A 25,267-nucleotide genomic window follows, 5' to 3' on the forward strand; every position below is an offset into this window, starting at 1 on the left:
TGACTGTCATTTGCTCCTACTTCTGGGCTTCAAAAAGAGTGTTTATTTTAAGTGGGAGCTGTGAAGAACTGCTCAGCACAGTTGCAGATTCTTCCAAATAAGCTCCTATAAGTTCACAAGCTACAGATTGTGTGTACTGTACTATTTGACCATAAGTTTGCTTTGTTCCATATGTCTGATGTCTGTAACACATCTCCAAAAAATGAACAAACTTACAATATACAATCTAAATGATTAAACACTCCAAACTTAAATTCCTTAACAAATACCACACATTCCCCTTCCTAATTGTTTTTTACCAAGAAACTATCTTGGATGCATGACTGAAGAAGAAACTACATGCTATACACAAAGGCATTTTATTTTTTAAAAGGAACCCTACATAAAAGTGTAAATATCTTCCATAACAAGCATGTTTAACACAATGGCTGGTGTTAAAGACCAGTAAGCTATGGCTAGATGACGCTGTCAATACACTGCTATGAACAGGTATCTAAGACAAAGACCCCAAGGTGAGATAGAGGACAAGCCTGGACTAGGATTTTGCTTATGCAGGGGAGAAAAAGGGGGGGGGAAGAAGAAGAAGAAAAAGAAAAAATTCTTATTTTGATTAAATAATTCTTTTTAATGCAATCAAAATTAACATTTATAAGTCTTTTGGGCAGGCTAATACTTATACCTGTTCAACTATACTGATGTCACCACAAAATAGCTCTCAACATAGATTGTTATATTTGGAGTTGCTAGAACACTACTATAGAAAAGTATGTATGAGGCTCCTCTCTGTGTACCTTACTGCTTTTATATGCTATAGAGAGCTAAATTATGATCCCATTTTCTGCAATGCAAAACCTGGAAAAAGAAATTTTGATGTATGTTGTATCTGGATTAATGCCCATAAATCACCTAAACTGGAGAAAAACAATGAGGTTGAAAACCAGAACTGTGCTCTCATGAGGTAGCTCCTCTGGACCAGATTGAGGCACTTGGAGGGACACCAGCCTCACTCTGGATAACTAGTGATTTTCTGTAATTCTAATTGGTCTAAAATTAACATAAAATTTACAAAAACAGCAATGAAGTATTATAGAAGACTACATCAACTGATTTTTTTCATTTATAGGCTTCATTTTCTTCAAGTTCTCACATTCAAATAATACGATTATTTTAATGAATCATAATACAGTATTGAATATGCTTAACTCGTTTAAACATTTTTCCATCTTCAAACTGTTACCAAGTTTGTGAAAGCTAAAAATTACGCTGTAATTCAACATGTATCCAAAAGAATGTTGGCACAGAAAGGCAGAAATGACTGTGTTGCTCTGAAGCTTGCTACAAGAATCTGACTTCCTGCAATTGTCATTATAGCTTGTGGGAAAACTCATCAGAGATAATATTTTATGTCAGCTTTATGAAAATAAATGTGTCCCATCTTATTATTATCTATAGGGCATGTTTTGTCCATCTGAAAGAGAATATGATTTGGGAATTTCATAGCAAATATGTTGCAAGTGCTACAAATTAAGAGGTGCTAAGCAATCACTGGGCAGGGGGAAGCAGTTTGCTGGTGAGATACACTTTAAGAATCATTACACCTGTTCATTTTGTGCTGATACTTATCTTCATAACATTTCCTTCTATCAAGATTTGGGAAACATGATCTTGTCACATACAAATGTTTCTGAAACTTGCATATGGAGTCATTTACGATAATTAAACTCTTATTTACAAATTTCTTTATTATTTTTCCATATGCAATGAATATTTTTTAGAAATTCATAATTATATGAAAACAGATAGTCTTCCTGACTATTTTTTGATGTGTGGGCACAAATCTGGGGGGAAAAGATTATGGGTAGAAACACAGGCCACTTAAGCTAACAATGATTAAGCGATCTGAATAACACTAGACATTTGTTATTAAAAAAATTAAGGAAAACTATTTTAAAAAACTTAAAAGCTAAACCTAAACATAAATGTTGAGGCCAGGAAGCACACCTTGCAAGTTCTAGAATGTAATAAATGAAGTTAACTATATTTGGCTTACTGAGGATTTACAGAGGGACTTGATCATGCTGTCATTCAGAAGGGAAGCCTTCACATATGGAAGCCAAATAACTTCATTCCATCTATTGTAAGCTTTTTTATATACCATAAGAAGTAGGAGGGGTTTTGTAGAAGGAAATATTTAGCATTTTTACTCCCTCCCCCCCCCCCCCCAGGAGCTAACAATTGTTCTAGAGACAAGGAAAAGAAACAATTATGAAAACAACAAGGCATAAATTATATTTTAGAGAAATAGTATTTAAGCGGAAATGATAAAATACAAAGTTAAAAGACAATAAAGACATCAATGGAAATATACTATATTTCCAAAATATGTAAGAGGAATACATTTTGTTCAAGAAATTGTCATTATCTTAGTCATTGTTTCCTGGCATCTCATGGTATCAATTTTTCTACAATCTTGTTAACACTTTCTGAAGCAAGCAATTGAAAAGCTTGTCCCTAATAGCGACTACTTTTTTAACTCATAGGGAGCTTTTAAAGAAAATGGAGTGGCCAAATTGAAAAAAATAAGTAGGCAGTTGATACAGATATCTGGGATCACAGTAACTAAAACAAACCCTTAGGATTTTATATTATTACGCAAATGAAATAACACTTGCTTTACCAAGGCATTATAATTTGTAACTCCACATTAGAAGCAGAAAATGTCATAGACTTGATCTGAGTGTAACAACGGCAGTAATGCTCACCTTTGGAGTCCTGTACGTAAGTGGGAAGTATATTTATGTTACTCTGCAAAACTTAGCTGTACAACTTCAAAATATTAAGTTTTCCTAGTGGAGACACTCTTTGGCTTTACAATAAGCACATCCGAGTTATCATAAATATTCCCCCTAAAGCTTTTTTACACAACTAAAACCAAGAATTCTGAAGTACATGAAAAATATTTTATATTAAAATTATATTCTGATAAAAATTTTGTTTTCATGAAATTCGGGAAGGTTTTTTTAGAATCATTCTTGTATTTCTCCTGAGGTAGGGAATTTGAAAAAAGAAATTTAACCTAATAGTTGATGTAGAACATTTTCCAAGATAGCCAAGTCAATAAAAGTAAAAAACACAAACATAACAAAAAAATACATTTTTTCTTTTCTAATTAGAAACTACTTGTCAAAATCCATTCAAAATTCAAAAAGAATTCTGAATCAACCATATTCAACATGACAGTAACAGTAGGGATTGTTCAAACATTTGAAGTTTGTTCCACTCTGATCTTTCTCATCTCAAATTTAAATCATTATTCAACTGTATTTACATATCTTGTTAAAGTGACAGTTGATCTTTTGGCAAATTTATGACATGGAATAGAGTACACATGGATAATAACATCACATCATATTTTCAGAGCAGTATAAAAACCAGGTCATTATACAAAAAACCCAAATATAAATCCCTTTCTTGCTGCACATTTGCTAGTGACTTTAAGCAAATAGAGAAAAAGTGGAAGTCCTAGAGGCAGAAAAAGTATAATTAAAAGGAAACGTTTTGGCCTTTGGAGAGAATGAAGAGACCTTAATAATTTGCCGTTGCTGATTTTCTGAACTGCGACATTCATGAAACAATGCAGAGGGTAGTATGTGGCAGCCACATTAAGTCATCATTTGCGTCCACCTGCTTCTGGCTCAGTCATTTTTCAGGCTGGTACTTACACATAATCTAGAGCAGCTAGAAGTTTCTCTAGTCTGTGCTGACATGTGTTATGGTAAAGAATACGAATATTCCCATCTTGAAGGGAATACAAGAACACCCACTCTGTGATCCTGCTTTGGGGCAGAATAAAGGAACTATTGCTATATGTACCTTTTATATACATTTAATGCACACAAATACCCACCCAGCATTAAAGCCATTCAATAACCATTTAGACACAACCACTAGAAACCTGACCAAATCATTCATTTCTCCATCTGCTTTTTATGATATAGCTTTTATATTCTTTAGATCTTAGGGCTTATTCTGGAAGCATCTTCCTTTTTCTTTTCTTTTTTTTTTTTTTCCCCTTCAGATAGGTCCCCTTTCTCTCTAATATCAACTGACCAGTAAATGATCTCACAATTTATCAGCCAATACATTACAGAAATGAAAATGTACAGTAAAACATTTGTAGGAAGCAAAATAAATTACCTGCTACTGATCTTAATCTTAGCCAACTTTTATTTTTAAATAATTTCAGAAAATACACATTGAAGTTACTGTTCTATTATGATAATTGAGTTTGTCTTTGAAATGTAAGGTTCACATAGCAGAGTTTTCTGTAACAGCCATTTTGTAAGGTTCTTCTATCAGCTTGTATGTTTAATTTACCCTCCAGCATATGCCCACTGTATTTAGTTTAATCTTAATTGCAATTAAGATGCCTATATTCATTTGATCAAATTTTGAAAGCAAATGTTCTTAAAATAACTTCAGAGAACTCAGACACTTGTTTGTTAGTTAAACCTACAAATTACTCAGATTAGTTTGTGCATTTTTAAAAAGTTTTCAAAATTTAAGTTGATTCTGAGGAACAATCCAACAACTGTAAAGTGTGGAGAGAATTTTCTTCCATTTGATTGGTGTAACTGAAGAAAAGAGTTTACTAGTTACAATGAAAGTATGTTTATTGAAAGGTTAGTTACAATGCATACTTAAAATCTATATTGAAGAGAAAAAAACAGATTAATTAAAAGCTATGTAAACTAAATTTTGGTCATCTTTTCTATTAGTTATGAATAATTCACTCATTAGGTTATGGTTTGGATGTGTGCCTTCAATGGCACTGTTCACAGGTGAAGAATCTTCCACAGCCTTTTAAGAACTGCCCTTATGTTGTTTTTGTCTTTTCCTTCTCCTTCTTTCCTAGTATCTGAAGTTGCACAGTTCACTGCTCTGCAAAAGATATGCACCGAATGTTAAAACAAAAATGCATTATTCAAAGCGTAATACAAAACCTACCAGCCGGGCAGCTGCAGGTGAAATTGTTCCCATCGTGTTTCTGTGCTACATCGGTGCAGGTTGCGTTGTTCTGACAGGGCTGGCTCTGACAAGCATCAAATTCTTCACACAGGGAACCCTGATACTCATCCTCGCAGTCACAGAAAAAAGTTGCCTAAAAACAAACAGAATATGTACTTCACAATGAATTTTCAAAGATTATGTTTTCATTGAATACCCTACTGAACAAAGAAGTTTTTGTTGTTTTCCTGTTCATAACAACAGTAGCTGCCATAAATACATCAACTGCATAAAGTTACTCTTTGAAATACTAAACCTGCACCAATTCTTTGGCTAAAATTTTTAATGATGTCAGGGAATTTCATCTAGATGAGGCGGCTGGGATCAGATCCATAGTGTCTAAATCACTATAAATTTTTTCTTCCATTCCAGAAGTTACATTTATAGACTGAAATAATTGTCAGAATAAATAATGTGCAGATTTACTGCAAGAAAATCCTACTACAAAGATGCACCCTTTATGTGAAGGGCAGGGCTGGGGTCCCAGAGGCTCACTTCAGTGGTACTTCAGTAGTGACACACCCCTTCAATTCTGTTAAAATAGGTCGTCTTCTGAATGTATTTGTTACTTTCTCCAAATCTGTCTGCTTAATAAAGGATCAAGACCACTACACCTGTTGAAGATCTTAAATACCTATAGTAGGCATGACATGGCACATTTTTGTTAGTAATAAAATAATTAAGATTAGATTTAAAAAAAAAATTAGGTCACTAAGATTGCCAAGGAAGTCTCAAAGAACGGAAGCAAGGAAAGCTTTCTCATCAGTAGTATACGTTTAGATTAAATATCTTACTTTCTTTGTTCATTAAACACTAGATGGCAACATCACTCACTCTCATACATTTCAAAGCCAGATCATTAGGGCTGGAACGCAGCTGTCCCATGCACAAACATTGTAATGCAGAGTACAGAATGTGCAAGGAACTAGAAACAAAGAGATGGGGTTAGTATTTTATCTTCTATTTTTTACTTGTGTTTGCTTCATATGAATAAACAGCTGTGACCTAAGTAGAAAAGAAAATAATCATCTTCATACAAATAAAAATCAGTAAAACCCAGATTTCATTCTTCCTTTAAAATATTACACTGGTAGAGTTTAAACAAGGATTAATACTATACATCTCCAAAACTCACAATGATGGGTATGTTATTTATCTGGAGTGCTAGAAGTCCCTGCTAAGTGTATGGTCTATACATGTTCTGATATTTGCCCAAGCCTCTTCACAAACCAGCTCTGAATATCTCGCACATTAGCAATGACAGGTTTCCAAACAAGGCTGTAGCTCAACAGAAAGGAAAGACAGGCAAGCAAAACACAGTCAAAAATTATTATAATCACATAGCACAGTAACTTACTTTGAAGATAATTCATATGAGCTACACAGGGAAGTGGCTAACAGAGTGAAACAGATAATCACTTTTATTTAAGAACTAAACAATTAACTAAATACACAGTATTTCCACATTTCCATATAGCATTGGTGGAAAACACATCAGCACAGGGATCACTTTGGTCCCTAAAGACAACAGTGATCAGGGGTTCAAAGTTAGTGTCATCCTCAACATCTCATATCATCTGAGTCATGCAGTACCATTGTGCATATATAGGCTCAGAATGCAGGTAAAGAGTGCCCATAAACATTTTGCCTGCAGCATCCTTCACAGCTGTTCTAACTCTTATTAATACTAAATTATGTTATTGACTTAAAGTGTTTGTTATCATTCCTGGAATGGACTGTTGAGTTTAGACTTAATACAAAATCAAGGTTGCTGCCTGTCTCAATAACTCACCTGTTCTGGATTAACAAAGTGAACAAAGTGAGATACTATACTATGAAAAAAAGTGATTTTTTTTCTTAAAATGGACATGAATAGACCACAGGGAAAGATATAGGCACTGTACCTAGATTCTGTACCCTGGCTGAAGAGATCAGTCTTGATCTCATTTAAATGTGTCACGGTTTAACCCCAGCCACTCACTCACTCCCCCCGCAGTGGGATGGGGGAGAGAATCAGAAGAGTAAAAGTGAGAAAACTCGTGATAAAGACCATTTAATAGGTAAAGCAAAAGCTGTACACGCAAGCAAAGCAAAACAAGGAATTCATTCACTCCTTCCCATGGGCAGGCAGGTGTTCAGCCATCTCCAGGAAAGCAGGGCTCCATCACACGTAACGGTTACTTGGGAAGACAAACGCCACCACTCCGAACGTCCCCCCTTCCTTCTTCTTCCTCTAGCTTTATATACTGAGCATGACATCATATGGTACGGAGTATGCCTTTGGTCAGTTGGGGTCAGCTGTCCCAGCCGTGTCCCCTCCCAACCTCTTGTGCACCCCCAGCCTCCTCGCTGGGGGGGTGGGGTGAGGAGCAGAAAAGGCCTTGGCTCTGTGTAAGCACTGCTCAGCAGGAACTAAAACATCCCTGTGTTATCAACACTGTTTCCAGCACAAATGCAAACATAGCGCCATACTAGCTACTATGAAGAGCTACATACTAGCTACTACCCCAGCCAAAACCAGCATAAATGTGTTTCTGGTCCTTGTGTATGCACTGAAAATGAGAACAGGCTTATCTACAACTATGTGATGCAAAAGACATCCCTAAGCAAGAGAGCCAAGAATTATACCATCAAAGTTAACTCTGTCAGAACAGAGAGGTACCATGTTTGTTAGGTAGGCTCAGGTTCATGGTTGTTTTATGCTAGATCTGAGAGTAAGATGCAAAGTACATCACCGTGTGAGCCATTCATTGGAGAGGAAGGGAATGTCTGTACTGTCCACACAGACACAAACAGCATGGCTCTGCCTGCACTAAAATCTCATTTTGAAGCAATGAAAGCTGCTTATTATAATGTATGTATTAATATTTTTAAACAATGCAGCAATCAGTCATTGCCTCAACAATATTAATGAAATAGGAAGTTAAGAAAAGCTCAGATAATATTAATATCTCTCTAAGGGTATGATACAGGGATCAATTTACCATAAAGTGTAGTTAACAAAATGGGTTTTGAAAGTAGAAAAGCATTGTAACACTTCAAACTGAAATGTCTAATGACAGATAACAGTTCTGAGATACAGACAAGTTATTCTGTAGAGAAGATTAGGTGTCATCGTTTTTATTAGGCATGTCATCTTCACTTTTCCCAAATGATACTATTAATTTTTTTCCTGAATAGATGACATGTGCTAGCATATTTGAGGAACACTAAGTCAAGAAGAAACTACACACTGCCATAATGCTAGTATTAAAGTCACTATCTACGAATTCCAAAACAATCTACTATCAATAGAGAGTTCATCTGTGTATTTGACTTGATTATGGGAGTGCAAATCTATCATATATCAATTTGGATGGCAATAAAATAAATTATTTAAAATAATTTGCTATTACCCAATCCAATTGTCTGTAAGTATCATATTACGTAGTTGGAATATAGTACTTTTTTCCGTATTTTAAGTAAGCAGAGTACTAACGTGCTCATCAGATTCTAAATTTCAGACTAGAGAGACCATAAAAGCTCACCTTTTTTCTTTTTTTTTTTAAACTATAGTAAAGAAGCTGTTACAATGACCAGAACAAAATGAATGTCTACTCTTTCTCTTGCTGAGAAAGACTTCCAATATTTATTGCAACTCACAGTGAGTTGCTATAATATTTGAGCAAAACATTGCTGTATGGCAATTATATGTTTTGTATTTAGGAGTATATTGTACTTTGGAAACTAAGTTCATAAGCAGGAAAGCATGCCTTTAGGTATACATGAGGCTTTTTTATAATTAGCTTTTCTACAAATATGATCAAGTGGATCTACCCCAAAGCTTCTAGCCCATATAAAAGACATGGAAATCATCGCTATTCAGTTCAATACGTTATTTCTCAGTGCAGGCAGAGGCCAGTTATTTTTGTGTAAATCTCAAGGGTTCTAATTCTAGCAATAAAATTTCATACTTACACAGTCAGCTCTTCCACATTTTACATGGGAGAGTTGAAGTTACGGAACACAGCAATCTGTGAAATCATTTTATCCCCATATGTAAGCAAAATTGTGGTGCTCAAATCCAATGGATGGCCAAAATTCATTTTAAAATCCTACATGGAATCAGAAATTCACACCAAACAAATCTCTCTCTTTGGGTTAATACAGAGATTTTTCTCTTCCATTCACAGCTAACCGATTTGAGGACAACTTATTCTGGTGTAAAGCTGAGTATATAAATGTGAAAGTGGTATTTATATTGTGATGACGCCAAGACCAGTATTATCCTTCTGACACAGTCCCGCTTCCATTGTGGAAGAATGGCAAGCATGGCAGCAAAGGAAGGAAAAAGCATCACTTTCACTCAACATCACCTCACTTCACAGAACTTTGAACAAAGTGGTGAATCTTATGTTCCTTTCAAAAGCAACAATAATTGAAGAAGAAACTTTGCCATTAAAAGCTTTCCATTTCATATCCACACTCTATAAAAAGCATCTAGCTAAGTAGAAGCTAAGTTATGTATCAGTAAGAAATGGCTAAAAACTGGCCAAGACTTCCAGGTTAGACCAGAATTCATTTGTTTATAGTTTTGTGCATTCCATAGATAACAGTATGCCACTGCACTTATATCACTGCAGATTGTTAATTACATTTAACTTTCCCATTAAGCAGATGTGTTACTACATTCTTTTACATTAAACTAGATTTGGAATAAAACTATGAAGTACATAAAAACACAAGGACAATCATTAATCTTCTTGGCACTGGAAGCAATGACTACAGCCAGCAGAGCTCTTTGTATAAAAGGCCTAATACCATGAATAAGCTTTCTTCTAAGAAGTTGCTTTGCATCCTGCAAGACTAGATTGTGCAAAACAGAATGAATTATAGATAAAAACAAACAGCAAATCACAAAGGGCATGTTGTAAACCTAAATAGAATTAAAGTTTCAGTTCTGCAAAAAGAAGTGCGGAAGACGCATCCTGTGGGAAACCGACACAACAGTTGGTACATGTCAAGCATGTAATTTTGGCAGTTGTTTGCTCCATTGTTAGGGGAATCACCAAGACATTTTAGGGCATTTCTCACCTAAGATGAGTTGAACACCCTGCTTAATGAAATATGCACCTTCTATTTTTACCTGTGTTGCTTATGCTGGACCTGAATCAGATTCCTGGCTGAAGTTCTATTATACAACTAATCGGCTAAAGCGTAAGGAAAACTGACAGATATAAAAAACTGCTATGGACGAACAGACAACATGACATATTTATTCTCCCTGGAGTAGGAAGCTGGACATAAATTACCTACATTTGGAAACACTGTACCTGAGGTTTTAGTGAGTTACGCCAGCCCAGCAGGCTACCTGGCATAGGTTTGATGGCACTCAGGAGGATCACTGGGGACATTTCTCATTTGTTCAAGTTCTGGAAAATTCAGGAGCAGTTTGTGACAGTGAAAATAAATCAATTACATTTCTGAAGTTAAAATTTTATTTGAAGATAAGAGATATTGAGAATCCTGCTAATTCCAGTTCTCTGACTACCATGAATTGATAGACACCTCTTCAGAAACGGACTTCAACATGATTTGCATGTCCCTCAGCTTCAGCCACGGGGGTGTCAGTCAGCTACAGCATAGTGCATGTCACATCAAAATACCTTAATAAATACCTTAATAAATTTTCCTGTTATTACTCTTAGGTCCAAAGAAAGAATAGGTGGAAAGATACAAACAATCCTAAATTTTTCTATTCATTTTCCAGGGAAAGCAACACTCTACATGTGCATGAGAGAGGGTCATTTATCACTAGCAGTTCTAGTTTTAACATATAAAACTTTCAATGTCAAGATTACAGGTGGGTACATACAGGTACTGATTTCTCTTTTTTTGAGTAACATAATAGCTCCACTTTATTTCCATGAAACCAATTTATCTTTCTTTTTAAAGATTATTTTATTTTCCTTGCCATAGCTCAAAGATTTATAAAATATGGATAATTATTAAAGGCCATATATGCATTTTGTTGCATTGATGCTTCTGCATAGATACAGGAAGTAACTTATTTTTATTTTGTGACATATGATGTGCAATAAGAGAAATAAATTAGTCATAAAAATGAAAAAACAACATAAAAAATACAAAAAAACCCTATTTATCAAAGGCTTTAACTCTCAACTTGACAAAAAATGGAAAAAGATGACATTTGGATATGCTGTTACATATAGTAAATTTGAACATATTATTTACATAAAGCAAACTCAAGATGCTGAATTTATAAAATAAAAATGTTAAATACAGTAAAGCAGAAAAACTAAACTGGACTATGAAATAGGATACTGTATCTGAATGAATAATTTATTTGGGTACCAGCCAGCTGGTATGGTAGAGTAGCGCTTACTTCTAAACGCATCTTGCAATAATTGTGTTCACGCATTACCTCAAGCATTTTAAACTTTCATTTTTGAGAAATAAAGTAGATGCTTAATTCTTCCAGATGTTAGCACTGCCATGCATATATAGATTACTGTAGCAATTTAATTATTGTTGTTACAATTCAAAACGTCATTTTTCTATCAAACATGCTTATTGAGAATTTAAATAGGAAAATGGTAGCAGATGAACTAACAGTGAATTCCCTAAATATGCCAAATTTTCTAAGCTCACAGCAGGCTCACAGCTGTTAATATTTACTCAACAGTTACTATTGCTTTTATCTCCCAAATGAATATTAATAAAACCAAAGATTAACTGCACATAGTTGTGCTGTAAATGACTTTTAATCCATGAAATAAAAGCAACACTGATAGAAGGTAACAGAGAATATAGGATCTCATTCACAGAAGGCCAGTCTGATTTTCTAAAAGCAGTATACAGACTGCAAATTTAACACATGTGGTTCTTATTTTCTCATGTTACTAGATTGGACAAAAACTCACAGTGGCCAGTGGAATTGCTATCACCGTTGTGATCTCTCAATGTAGTATTAGGTAAAGGAAAAAGCCGTACAGGAAAACTTCCAAACATTACTAAATTACTCCATTCTGTTTCTTCTCATAAGTGTGCTCAGACAATTTCATTGCACTGGTCAGTGATTTCTGAGCAAGCAATTATTGAGACGTGAGGAGATAAGTACTAGATTAAATCAGACTTAAAACCAAAAGAAGGTTGAAGACTTAAACTGGAACACGCTGGTCTGGAGATTGGGGATCCCAAGTGCCCACCACGTGCTCCTCATCTCACAAAGAAATATTCTTGTATAGTGACAGTAAGATGCAGTACGCATTACCTTATACCTAATTTGAATAATGGTTTTTATTGCCAGGGCATGGTATGAATCTTTGCATCTCATATCAGTCATTTTCTTACTTAAGTGCTTGATTTTTAGGAATAGCAAATAAATACATTGTTATTATTTAGTAACATCTGCGAGCTTTTGAAGCCTATTACACAGCAACAAGTTATGCACACACTCAGAGGACCAAGTACAATTTACCCTGTATTTATGTTATCACGGAATTTCCACACTACAGGAAGGTCTTGATAAGTTCACCTTACCTCATCTGGTTTGGTGATACATTTTCCTTTCCCCGAACACTGGAAGTAATCTGAATGGCTTCCCACAGGCATGCAGGTACTGACTTTCACTATCACAGTCAAGCGTAGAGCCACAATGCATTTAGTAACTGAATCATTCAAAAAACCTTAAAAAAAAAAAAGTATTCTTACTATATGAGAAAATACGCTAATACATATTAACGCTCTACTGCTAGATAAATAAATAAAACTGAATTGAAAGAAACGGTCAACTAAGAACATCATTGCTCATACTTCATACACACCTATCTAAATTTAATGCATGTAAATACAAATTAGAATATAGTTAGGAAACAAACACTCATTATATTAACAAAAGGAAGGCAGGCTAGTGAAACAGGTCTACCTCCAGAGCTCTAATCTGCTATCAATTTTTTAGGTCTCTAATAATCAAAAGCTTTTGCCTGCTATCTTTTTGATAAGTTAAAAATATATTTCCTTAAGTTTTTTTAATGACAAGGAATATTAAAATCAAATTCAGTGGAGAAAAATGTTTAAATGAATTTCTAAAAGTTACTTCAGAGCTAAAAAGCATAGAGACCATAAACTGCATTACACTGGTAACAGATGGACAATCCCTTTGGCTGCATTTTTGATGAAGTTTGCAAGCATTTCTTTGTATATTTGCAACACAAGTATTATTGAATGTCTGATCTGATCACTCTATAATGTGATATACCAGATATAGATGAACAAAACACGAGAATGGGAACATTTAACAAGGAAGACGAAAATTCATGAATCTCTGGCTAGATCCTGTAATTGCATGGAATAAAAAAAAATAGTTTGTTGGAAGCTATTAAAGCACACTGGAGTATAACAACATCCCTATCACACACACTTCTAACAGATATACCTGGAAAATAAAATGAAGGACAGCAGGAAAGATAAAAGGAGGCATATGCACAGCCCATGACATACACAATTAAGTCAGAGTTCATGTCAAAATACATATAGACTGCTCCTATACTTCACTTGTGCTTGAACTGCGTTGTTCCACCACAGCGACTAGACTCCTGGGTTACAGCCCTGCCATGTGTGGCATCAGTAGCTGTTTTGTTCCGGGAGCTTGTGGCAGAATAAATGTGCAGTGACATCAAAAGCGTGGGTTTGGTATAGTGTATATACTGTATGCAGAATATATGCATAAAAAACCCAAAGATCCTTCCATAAATTGTCAAACTTAAATTCAACTTCACTATCCTTAATGTAGTCTAAGGGTATCCTTAATGTAGTCTTAGTCTGTCCTAAGGGCCTAAGACTGTTTGTAGTATCAGTATGGAAAGTTACAGACACAGAACCATTGCAGGATTATACTTTTCTTTAAAAATGAATAGAGAGAGAATTTAAGTAAAAATTGATGCTTTTTAAAATCTAAATATCCTTAATTTTAAAAAGAATGACTGTAAATGGATGCAGGAAGTGTATGACATGGAATGTTTTTTCTAGTATTCCAGAATCCATTTACAGCCTAAACCTCAGAGGAACTTCAAAGATGCAGTCCAGCTTCTTGCATTATAGACTGGAGACAGCACCATATTTAGTCAAGGAGAAGAAAATTAGTACAAGATAATATTTATAATGAACAGTAATAAACCAAATTTTCATGAAACACTCTGAACTTCAAGTGAATTCTCTTTCCAAAACAACTGCTAAACATTACGTACATTCTGCATATGAAAGCGTCAAGCATGACTAACTCTACAAATTCCATAGAAAATCATATGGAAGACTTCCATTCTTTGGTCTTCATTTTTAGATTTCACTTGTTAAAATGCTGTGTCCTTTGAACAATTAGTTGTTTATGCTAGAAACAATGATCCCTAAACCATATCTTCAAAGCAGGAAAATCTCATGTCCAATACAGATGTCATAGGCTTGAGTATAGCCTCTACAAGTTCGCTAAATATTCTAAAAGATCAGATTTAAAAAAAAAAAAAAAAAGTAGTGGGTATAGTTCCAAATGTCTAATGGTCTGTTTTGGCTAGTGAAGATTATTGTAATCTGCTGACCTCTTCAAAGCAAGCCAATTTATTCTGGCCTTAATACACACCACATTTTTACCCATCTGTTCAAAGATGCAGCCAGAATTATTTCCTTTAACAATTGAATGCGATTGTCACTGGCAGTCATACAATTACATGTGAATGCTTGGAAGAATGTGGTATTTAGAAAATGTCTTTGGGTTCACATTTGCTTGTCTGAAGCAGATTGTTACATATTCTTCAGGACAGTTCCCTAAAGGAATATTAAATCAAACTTCTTTGTACTTTCAATCTTGTTACTATTTTGGTATCAAAAGCCCTTAGGCAAACCACTGAAAAAAATCATTATTCTCACTGGAATGCCACATATTTTCCTGGAATTTCTAATTATCTCATCTAATTTGTAAAGACTAGAAAAATAAAACGACGGCTATTTATTTTCACTCTATAGAAGTTGCATACAACTTTCTGAGATCTCTAGGTTTTAAGGCTAGAAGAAGCTTGTCTAATCATTTAAATATGACACTCTGCTTAACTCAGGTCATAGCACTTCAATTAATTTCTTCTCCAATTCCCATAACTACAACTGAACTAGAGTGAGTTTCAAGTTCTATTTTTAACTTCTAGGTAGGAGAATAATTTCAGAAGCATGTTCACAACTCTCTTCATCTAAGGTCTGGAGAAAAACATTACAGCTGTTTATATCAAAAGGTAATTTTGTTCAGTTTAACCTTGCTGGTTTTCTAAAGCTCGTTAAAACAATGACATCAGAGCATTTTAAGTTGAAGAATTCAGGGTTGAGCTATTTACAGTAATATTACGGAAACAATTTTAAAGCCTAATAAATCCTAATATGATGTAAATAGTCATTTAGATTGAAGAGGAGGCATTTTCAAGTTTTGTGGACACGTTTGATAGTCTGAGAAATGCCTGCATGATTTCATTGGCAGTACACGTGGTAAAATACACTACAGGTCATTCCACCCTGGTAGTTTCACCTACTTATACCTAGGAGCACAAAGTATGTATGCTCCTGTTTCTCTCACATCAAGAAAGTTAAGAATGAAAAATAAGGAATAAAGTCAAAATAAAAGATGACAGGTGTCATCACTGTGTTTAGGTGCTTCCAGCAAGATCATATCATGCCATTCAGATTACAACTACTCAGACATTAATTGTAGATTTTCTAGACTACACAAACTGATTTGCTTCCTTCGCAAGCCCTGTTTCTGAACAATACCTTCCTTCTACGCACGGCAGACTGAGGTCAGCAAGCTGGTCCATAGTGGACTGCCAAAATAAGGAAGACTGAAGCTAAGAAGCCATCAACTTATAACATTATCCTATTGCATATTATGCTAATGGAAGGCATAAGACTGAACTACAAATCGTAACTAACTCTTGGTATGCACTCAATGCTGTTACACACACAAACACTCTTGCCTATTGCAATTGGCTCAAATGTATATCTCTGTATTCCACATAGTGAATATATGCATTCCAACATATATACATACAGTTGAAACAATAGATTGTAATTTTACAGTGGAAACACAGTAATAGTTCCCTACATTAAAGTTCCAATTTACAAAAGTATAGGTCTCTGAGTCCACCTACAGGTCTCTTGGATGAGACAGAATGACTGCCAAGGGGTTTGGGCACTCAGTTACAATGAGGCACCAGTCCCCAAGTTTTCAACTTATTTTTAGCCTGGTTTCCCAAGGAAATGAGACAGCAATGGGATGTCTATCAGTTTCCATCTGTTCTCTTTTTCTCTCTCAACATTTTCCCACACCAAAAGCTTTTGGGGTCAGTAGCCAACTTAACATTTTGCAAAGCAGTGGAGTTCTCAAAGACACTAAGTGCCTACAGCTTCCCTGCACAGTATATAGCCCCAGCACTAAGGGCACTGGTAAGTCAAAATGGGTAGGAAAACAAAAAAGGCCCCCAAATAAGGTGATGTCATTTCTTCACCCCATTCCTGGTGTACAGTACAGTCAGTTATTCATTATTCGGAAAATGGGAAACTGGGATATATACAGATGGAAGAAAAACACATAGCATCCGTCCTCCAAGAGCAAAGCAGCAGTACTGGGTGTGCCTGCACCACATCTTCAGTTCATGTCATGTAGTAACAAAATGAAGCTATATACTTCCAGACCTGATTTCAGCTTCTAGAAACAATACAGCTGCTATCAGAGCATACTGAACCATAGTTTATAAGCCTTAGTGGTCCAGAATAGAAGCTATATAAGTGCATCTGCTAGTTCATCCACAGATAATGGAAAGTTATAGAATTAACCTAAAGTGTAAAAGATCCAAGAGGAATTTTCTGTTTAACCACATTTCTCACATAACAGGAGAAAATGTTATCCAGCAAGCTAAACAGGAGTGGTCAAAATGCTCAACCTTTTCTTTTGTGGCCATTGAACTTTGCAGACATAAGAATAATTTAAAGAAAGGAAGCTAGACAAAAAAGAGAACTAAATTTTGATTACAGTACTCACCAGAAAAAAGACAAAGGAAGACTTGAATTCTAGTCCTTCCTCCTAAAAATTTTATGTCCAAATTTTATCCAAAGATTATTTCATGTCCATAACACTCACACTGTCCATCTATCATATGGTATAGCTAACATTCAAGACTATGAAGACCACCACAGGGGTCTATACTAATCACCAGCATGCTTAAGTGCCTTTTTGGATCTAAGCATAAAGTAGTAAACTCAGTTTAACTATACATACAAATTTTCCTCTCTTATGGCATTGTATAACACAATCTCAAATAGTGGTTATTCATCTAGCAAATCTAAGAGAGCTCAATCCTTCCACTTGTTCATGGAAGTCATGTTCAACTCATTTTAGAGACCTAACAAATGAAAAAGCATAACAAGATATTTTCAGGATACACTTGATTGTGAAAACTTACCTTTACATGTTGAAACAGTAGACACATGCTTTTGATTTACAAATAGACAATCACTTATCAGCTTTTCCATGACCCTAATGGTCAGGGTCATTGAGGCCTATCAGTACCCTCAGGGCCCTGACACTAATACTGTTCTAGTGAATTTGAAAAAATGGGTCAGGAATCCTTTCCTAGTTTGTCTTAGGATTATTATCATACATAAGCAGAAAACGAGAGGTGAGAAACAGGTAGTCAATGACATTTGCAATCTTTGATGCAGTACTTCTGTGACATCAGTACCACAAGATACTTGTACAGAACATCTGAGATCATTCTCTAATGATACTGCTAGGCAGCATAGCATCTGGGCATACAAAAATACAGCTGCAATAACAAAACTGCTATTTTGCCCACAAGTAGCACTATTTATAAGTGGTACAACTCTCCTGAATTCTATATAGATCAGCATGCTTACGTGCTTTGTCACAGAAGACTCGGTCAGATACTGGTTTTGAAAGTATATATAGATTTTAGTGAGAATCAGTTTGAGAACTGTTTCAAATACTTTATTTTTCAAAAACTCACATGAAGCAGCAATTTAAAGAAATTGTTTTTGTTGTTCTTAAGTGACTTAAAAACTTCTCATTGCATTTTTTTTCTTCTCCAAATTGGTATCATAGTCAGTTTAAAAATAGATGTGCTTTCTTCCTTCACTACCAACACTGAAAACTCATCCTGGGCTCTGAAAATCGAACATACACTTTCTTCTCAGACATAATCATCATTACAGTGATAAAGATAAACGTGCTGCTGGTCAAGTTATATTCTCAGTAACAGTTCTGCAATGCTATCAGAGGCAGATGGACAATGATAGGGTTACACAGGTATAACAGAAAGCAAAATTTGGGTGTCAGAAAATTATTACCAAAACTTTGGGAAGAAATAGCACACAGCTTGGCTTCCAAGCTGGAGCTCAGTTTTGCAGAACTGACAGTTAAAATATATTTATGAACTGAGCAAACCAGTTGGATTCACTTAGCATACAAAAATCCCCAAACACATGTTCCATTACATTTCTTCTATAACAAATGGCAATTTCTGAATTTCACTGTTGCTAAACAATTACCCAACTTAATAGCTTGACTGGACCAAAACCCATGATAGGATTAGGAAATAGTCAGCTAGCAAGAGTAAACTTACACTTATGAAACCACTTGCATACAGCTTACTAAGGAGATGTGACAGTAGCTTAGAGTGTGACCTTCTGTCATGGCTTCAGGGACTCTGCTTACTGTCCAAAATAATGGTGAAAGCCCAGCGAAGGCTGAAAAGAGTAATCCAATAGATTTCCTGTAACACAATTTCCCCGTTATGTGCTTCTTCATTAGCATCTCCACAATGCTACCAAGCTGGCCGTGAAGTCTTTTGGGCACAAATGTAGACCACCAGAATCTCCGATACCACGCTTCACAAAAGCAGTTAAGTGTGGTGGAAAACAAATAACATAGCTGGGACTGCGATAATGGGGAGCTGCAATAGATTGGATGGCAAGGTTAGCTAGGACACTGACTGGCTCAATTCAAAGACTTACGAGTGGCTACGCTACTTTTAAATACACTGTATAGTATGTTACACTACTAGCTAAAGATCTCAAAGCATTTTACAAGCATTATTAAAATGTGCCTCACATTTTCCTTTAAATTATGCATTAGTATCCTTATTTTACAGATCAGGTTAAGCAGTTTGTCCAGTATCTCACAGTGCAAACAACAATGTGATCAAGTGAATGTAACTAACTTGACTGTGAATTGGTCACAGAAGTCATATCTGAAGACAGAGAAATCTTAAAAATAAATAAATAAACAAAAGGTATTTCACCAAGCATTAAAAATTTGAGCAGATGAACCTCCAAAGATAGACTAGGAAAATAATTTCCCACTGTTACATGCTAGAAGTAGCAGTGAATAAAAATTAATTTTGAATAATTTACTGATTAATTAAAGACAACTCTAAAGAGTAAAAATTATTTTCATGCTAGCTTAAAACATAATACAATGTATAAAAAAAGTAAATAGTCCAATTTTTACACCTACTTATATGTGAGACAAGGTACACATACCTTGATAATGAAGGGCAGGGCAGGACATCGATTTTTATCATGTTTATAAAGATATCCTTTCTTATACAGCCTAACAGCAGCCTTCAGAATGGTTTGGATTTCAGCTGAATGCTTAACTTTTTGCCTTATAAGGCCATCCTTTAAGAAAGTCATTGAAATTAACACTTCATTGAACTTTTTACGCTGCTCGCACTTCTGCTTCTGCTATTGTTTATCAAAAGGCCATTTTCTGCAAGGTTAGCTCTTGTGCCCAGAACCCCAGGGAAATGTTCACAGTTGAGCACGATACTCAATACTGCCTACAATAGGGCCCTTCCAGGCAAATTGCACACATAAAAATGAAAACCCCATTAACTGGAGCAGTTGTCACCAAATTCCCCCACCAGCAAGGCTGACTTGCACAAAAGTAACTAAATAGTCGCATAAACGTTACTGCACATCGGCTGAGCAGCTGAACTGCCTGAACGCTCCAACTGCAGCATGTGCAAGGCAATGTGATTTAATGTAGTCCAGAGTGAAAGAGGGTTAAGCCAAATGACTGCACATATGCCATGAGCTAGGAGCTCACACAGATGTTCAGCTGACACATGGTAACTTGTTAAAGCTAGAGTAACTTTATTACGTGCTTTTCAGTGAATTCAATTCACCCACCTATTATGAAATAAAATTGTCCTATTTCACTTTTGCTTAAGTGAAAACAATTTCAACATGCAGCAAACTGCTTTCTTTCGATTGAAATATGTGTGTGTTTTAAAGACATGTAACAACGCAAAACACACCATCCAAAAGACACAGTTAAAACTTGCCTCCTAATCTGAAATTCTATAGCCAGATAAAAAGAGCTAGAAAATCAGATTTGTTTCAAAATATCTCTCTAGATTATTTATTTTTAATATAGTATTTTGTACACTAATTTTCATTTTGCCTATTCAATATACCTGCAGTCATATTAGTGGTGACCACTTGTAATGTATGATGAGATGTTGCAAGGAGATTCATTAAATAACCCAAAAAGCATCAAGAGAGCAAATAACTGCTAAGGGCAGAGATATTAAAGAAAATACTTTGTTGCATTAGAAAGGCCGGACAGCATTTTGGATAGGAAAATGTTATCCTTTCTGGACATATATACATACAGTTCACACACTTTTTAAAATGCAACAGGATCTCTTGTGCTTGAGGAGCCAAGCATTAATTTTCCTTTTTAAGTAAAACTTCAAAAAGTTTAGTGGAATTCAAACAAGCTGCCTTATAGGTGCTGTCATTTGAATAGCATCAGTATTCTTCATCTCACCATAAAGCTGGTATAGCATCCATTTTCAAGTGAGTTTGTACAGCTACCAATTTTATTTAAGGAAATACTTTTGAAATACTTTATAATTATAGTTTAAACAAGTTAGTTATATTGTATTGATTTAAAAAGCTGGGCATCTTGCAGAAAACCAGATTACACACCTGGTCTACATCAGTTTTTCTTTGCTGTGATGAAAATAAGCATTATAATTTAAAGATTGCACTGGAGGATTTATTTCCTATTCAGATAAAAATATTCATTCATGTTAAATGTTAAACCTTCTGCCTTATTATCTGTAAGGTCTTATTGAGAAATAGCAATTTTGCTTATAAATTTCTTTCTCTTATTTTATAAGCAGACAATAAACTAAAAAACTCATAGCAATATCCCATGAAAGCTGCTTTTTAAGCTGCATCATGGAAGTGCTAAATAAAGCACAAAGTCCAAAAGCAAGTAGTTTCAAGCTATTTACAAGCATTTTTAAACAACTATAGATATACAAACTTTTTTATCATATTACCTGTGGGAAAAGGGAGGCAAAATACTAATGCCCTACTGTCTGGTTTACTATTTTTCTGAAACAGCTCCCATCATTGCAGCTTCAGCAGTGGGCTCACCAAGGCAGAAAAGCAATTTTTCCAACATTTTATCATGGAAGCTGATGAGAAGAAGGTTTTGTCAACAGAGTTGACAAAATAATTATTATCCTAATAATCATGACAAAGACCTGAAAACATAATTGCATTTTTTTATGTTTTTGGGAGAAAGGAAGGAAATAGATTGCATGCACACAGGGTCAGCACTGCCAACTCCATGCTCTACATTATGCCCAAAACCTCAAAATAAACATTTATTGAAACTGAAGCGATAATCCTACAATATGCAATTTTATTACCAATTTCCAAATTCATCCAACCATGACAACAAAAAAAGCTATGGTGGTTGTGATTACTAGCAGAATTGGACTGTTAAATATAATTTGCTAACTGTATACCCGTATAGGTATACCTATCCTAGTTTACCAAGCAGACTGGAAACTGACTATAAGAAAAGATCCACAGGTGTATCTTTTGAGTCACAAAGCACAGAAATGTTGCCTTAGTGAACAGGTATATTAATTTAGCACCAGAGTAAATTAACTGACTCATGAAGAAACAGATGGTATACAGTTACTGTAAAACTTCTAAAATGTCAGTATTAAAAAAAATAAAGATTTTAATGCTTTTATTATGTGTTGGTTTTGGTTTTTTCGCTATTTCTATAGCAGACTATGTTTTCAGAATAAATGTTCCAGTTTTCAATCAGAGTGTGATTGCACGTTTGGATAAAAAACATGCATGCAACAAATCATAGAAGATTTTTGAGAGAGTTGCCATACAAGTTGAAAATGTCCTTCAAAGTCCTTCAGCAAGGCCTTTTTTATTTTCTAAAGGAAAATGTTAATGCATTATTTTCTCGAGAGATATATTGTTTAATTAATTTAGTAAATCTTATGCACTTGCAACAAACTTGTATAGAAAAAGATATATGTGTTCCTGTACATGTTCCAAATCCAGTATATTATTCACTGAAAGAGAGAAGTGCACAATGTTGGGTCAATTAGATTCCCCCCAAAACATATAACAAGCAGCACTTTCAACTCAGTACAGAGATCCGTAGCTGCAACCTATTAACATTCATGAGAACTTCAGTCTGAAAGACTCATGCACAAACTGACACTGCATCAGGGTACTCTTATCTCATTTTTTCAGACTTGTAAAATGTATTTCATCTGATTTCAATTTTTCAAGATATAGTGCAATGAAGAACAAGTGTGTGACTGTAACAAGGTAAAGTTTTGCAGTTATCCATTTTCAAATATTCTAGTACCATTATTGCTAGCATGAATATATGGAGATCCTGAATTAAAACAAATACTGATGAGACATTTTATAAATACGATAAATAGTTTATACAAGAATCACTCATTAACTTCAAAGAACATTGGGACAAATAGTGTGAAGCTATAACTCTACTGAAGTAAAAGGCAGACTTTCCATGAATTAATAGGTTTTAAATGTTGATCCCTTTATTGCTATCTCTTATTTAAAAATATGATTAATTCCCTCCTCCTTCACTTCCCAACTATCTCTTTGGCAAATCTCGATATCCACCTGTAGCACTCCACAGAATAGATATTTTTCTGTATAGATATTAAAAACATTTGCTATTCAGAAATGCCCTCAATAAAATACTTTTAAGTCCTGAATTTGGGCACAAAACTTTTGAAATTCTCTTGGCATCAAATGAAGCATTTTTGTTGGAAACAGCGAGCAGAGATGACCTGGCTTGTACTACAGATCAACCATCTAGTGATTACCTTTGTCTAATAGTAACTTGGCATTAAAAGCCACCAGCACCTTGGGATATGCTGTGTGCTTTATCCTACACCTAACCCACTTAACCTACTGCGCAAATCAGTACTTTCAGGGGCTTTTTCACTTCAAAACCTGAACCATATTGGTCTTTTTTCCCATTGGCTAATAAGTATACTTTCTAATAAAACATAATAAATTATTTTAGAAGACTAGCACATGTGTAGTATCAAATCTTACAGACAAACTCATTAAAAATACTCTAAGCAAAGCAGTCACAGTAAGAATGCGTTACAGAAGCTACAAGCCAGTCTTCAAGTTAGTACTCTTTCCCATCTACTGGGGCTTATTTTAATGGGGTAAATGCTGTAATTTAACAACATAATCTTGCTGCACAATCACAGCGTCATAACTCTTTCTCCACTGCAAAAGACTGTTTGCAGATGCAGCAGTCATTTTATAAATCATATTATAGAAAACAGACTGCTCTTTTTTGTTTAGTTGCGTTACACTCTTCTCCTTCCCTCAAACCCTTCATTCTCATACAGTGCAGGTACTATCTCTGGGGTATACAACGCTATGATCAAGGTATCTATTTTTAGATCTCAGAGACAGCATCCTTTCGAACCTCTAGACATTGTGCCCTGAATCACATGACCAGAAAATCAGCACATTACTGCCGACTTTTGAGTCTTTTCAATCTTGTCTAAACAACTTTAAACTTGTGTCACCATGAGAGAACACAAAACAAATAATGTTTCCCTAAATGTTTTATCTTTGACATAACCATCTTATTCAGAAAGATTTGCAAGAGGTAATTAAAGTACCTTGCTGAGTAATAAAACTTGGAGGCAACACAGCGAGAAGTGACTCAAATAAGATGTAGATCAAAAGACACACAAGAAAAAAAAAAAAACCCAACCCCAAAACCACTCAGATCTTCTCCATTTTTTTTTTTACAGTTCTAATTAGAAATTTTTTAAAAGGTCAAAAAATTGCATTGTACAGAATTCACCAATTAAGAGAAGAATCCTTTAAAAACTCATTTGAATAAACAGAAAAAGAGTGGGGGAAGAAGGGGGAAATTATATAAAGTAAATATATCGACTGGCATGGTCCACAGCCTTACTGTGTGATTCTATGCTTACAGCATCCTACAGTATCTTGTGGCCTCGTGATTATTCTAGCTTAAATATCATCAATAAAAGCATGTGCTACATCATTGCTTTTTTATATTAAATTATCCATTTTAATTTATTATACCTTAGAATAAGTTTGTCATGTATATCAAGAAACATATGGAAAGTTGTCTATAAGAAAAACTTTATTCATCTGATCTTATTGAAAACTAAAGTATTGAAAACAAAAAACTTAAGTGAGGTGTGTCAGATTCACAGACCATTTCCATACATCTGGATCAAATCTGAAGTAAAGGTTTAATTATTTTTATGTAGACCTTAGCTGAATTATGGATTTCAGTTAAGTTCAGATAAAATTCAGCATTTTTCACACCAAATTACTGAGCTCCTTTTTAAGTTTTACACCCAAGACTTACACTTTATTGGATGACACCTGATGATGGAAAGTAAGCAGAATATTTCCATACAATTGAGAAGAAAACCCAGAGGCTGCTCTGTTTTCTCTTTCTTACAATAAATGTTGATAGCTCACAAACACTTTTAAACTAACAAATTCACGTTTCAGTTTCCCTATTCCTTTGGTATTTCACCCTTTTTCTGCTCAAGTGTTTTAATAAAAGAAGATTATTCTGGGAAAATCTATAACTAAATTAAGGCCACATAAAATAATTTACTCCAGAAAACAGTTGAGTTATCTTATTACTTGATTATATCATAGTATAGAGTTGCAACGCCTCAGGACTAAAAGGTATGCAGAGGGAATGTTTCATATTCATTTTCCATCAAAAGCACTACAGGTACTCCATCCATTTGCTAAAATA

General features: G+C 34.9%; 1 protein-coding gene across 2 annotated transcripts in view; it reads right to left on the reverse strand.

The window, feature by feature from the left end:
* The window catches only part of DNER (delta/notch like EGF repeat containing), a 145,415-nt gene that overhangs the window by 41,090 nt on the left and 79,058 nt on the right, over window positions 1–25,267 (reverse strand). For both annotated transcript variants that reach the window (XM_072867265.1, XM_072867264.1), the window contains exons 5-6: window positions 12,610–12,755; window positions 5,008–5,161 (exon numbers count right to left, since the gene is read on the reverse strand). In XM_072867265.1, coding sequence (XP_072723366.1) covers window positions 5,008–5,161; window positions 12,610–12,755 — 300 coding nt within the window. The remainder of the gene's footprint in view (window positions 1–5,007; window positions 5,162–12,609; window positions 12,756–25,267) is intronic.

This window comes from Ciconia boyciana, chromosome 7 (genome assembly GCF_034638445.1).
Source record: "Ciconia boyciana chromosome 7, ASM3463844v1, whole genome shotgun sequence".
NCBI lineage: Eukaryota > Metazoa > Chordata > Aves > Ciconiiformes > Ciconiidae > Ciconia > Ciconia boyciana.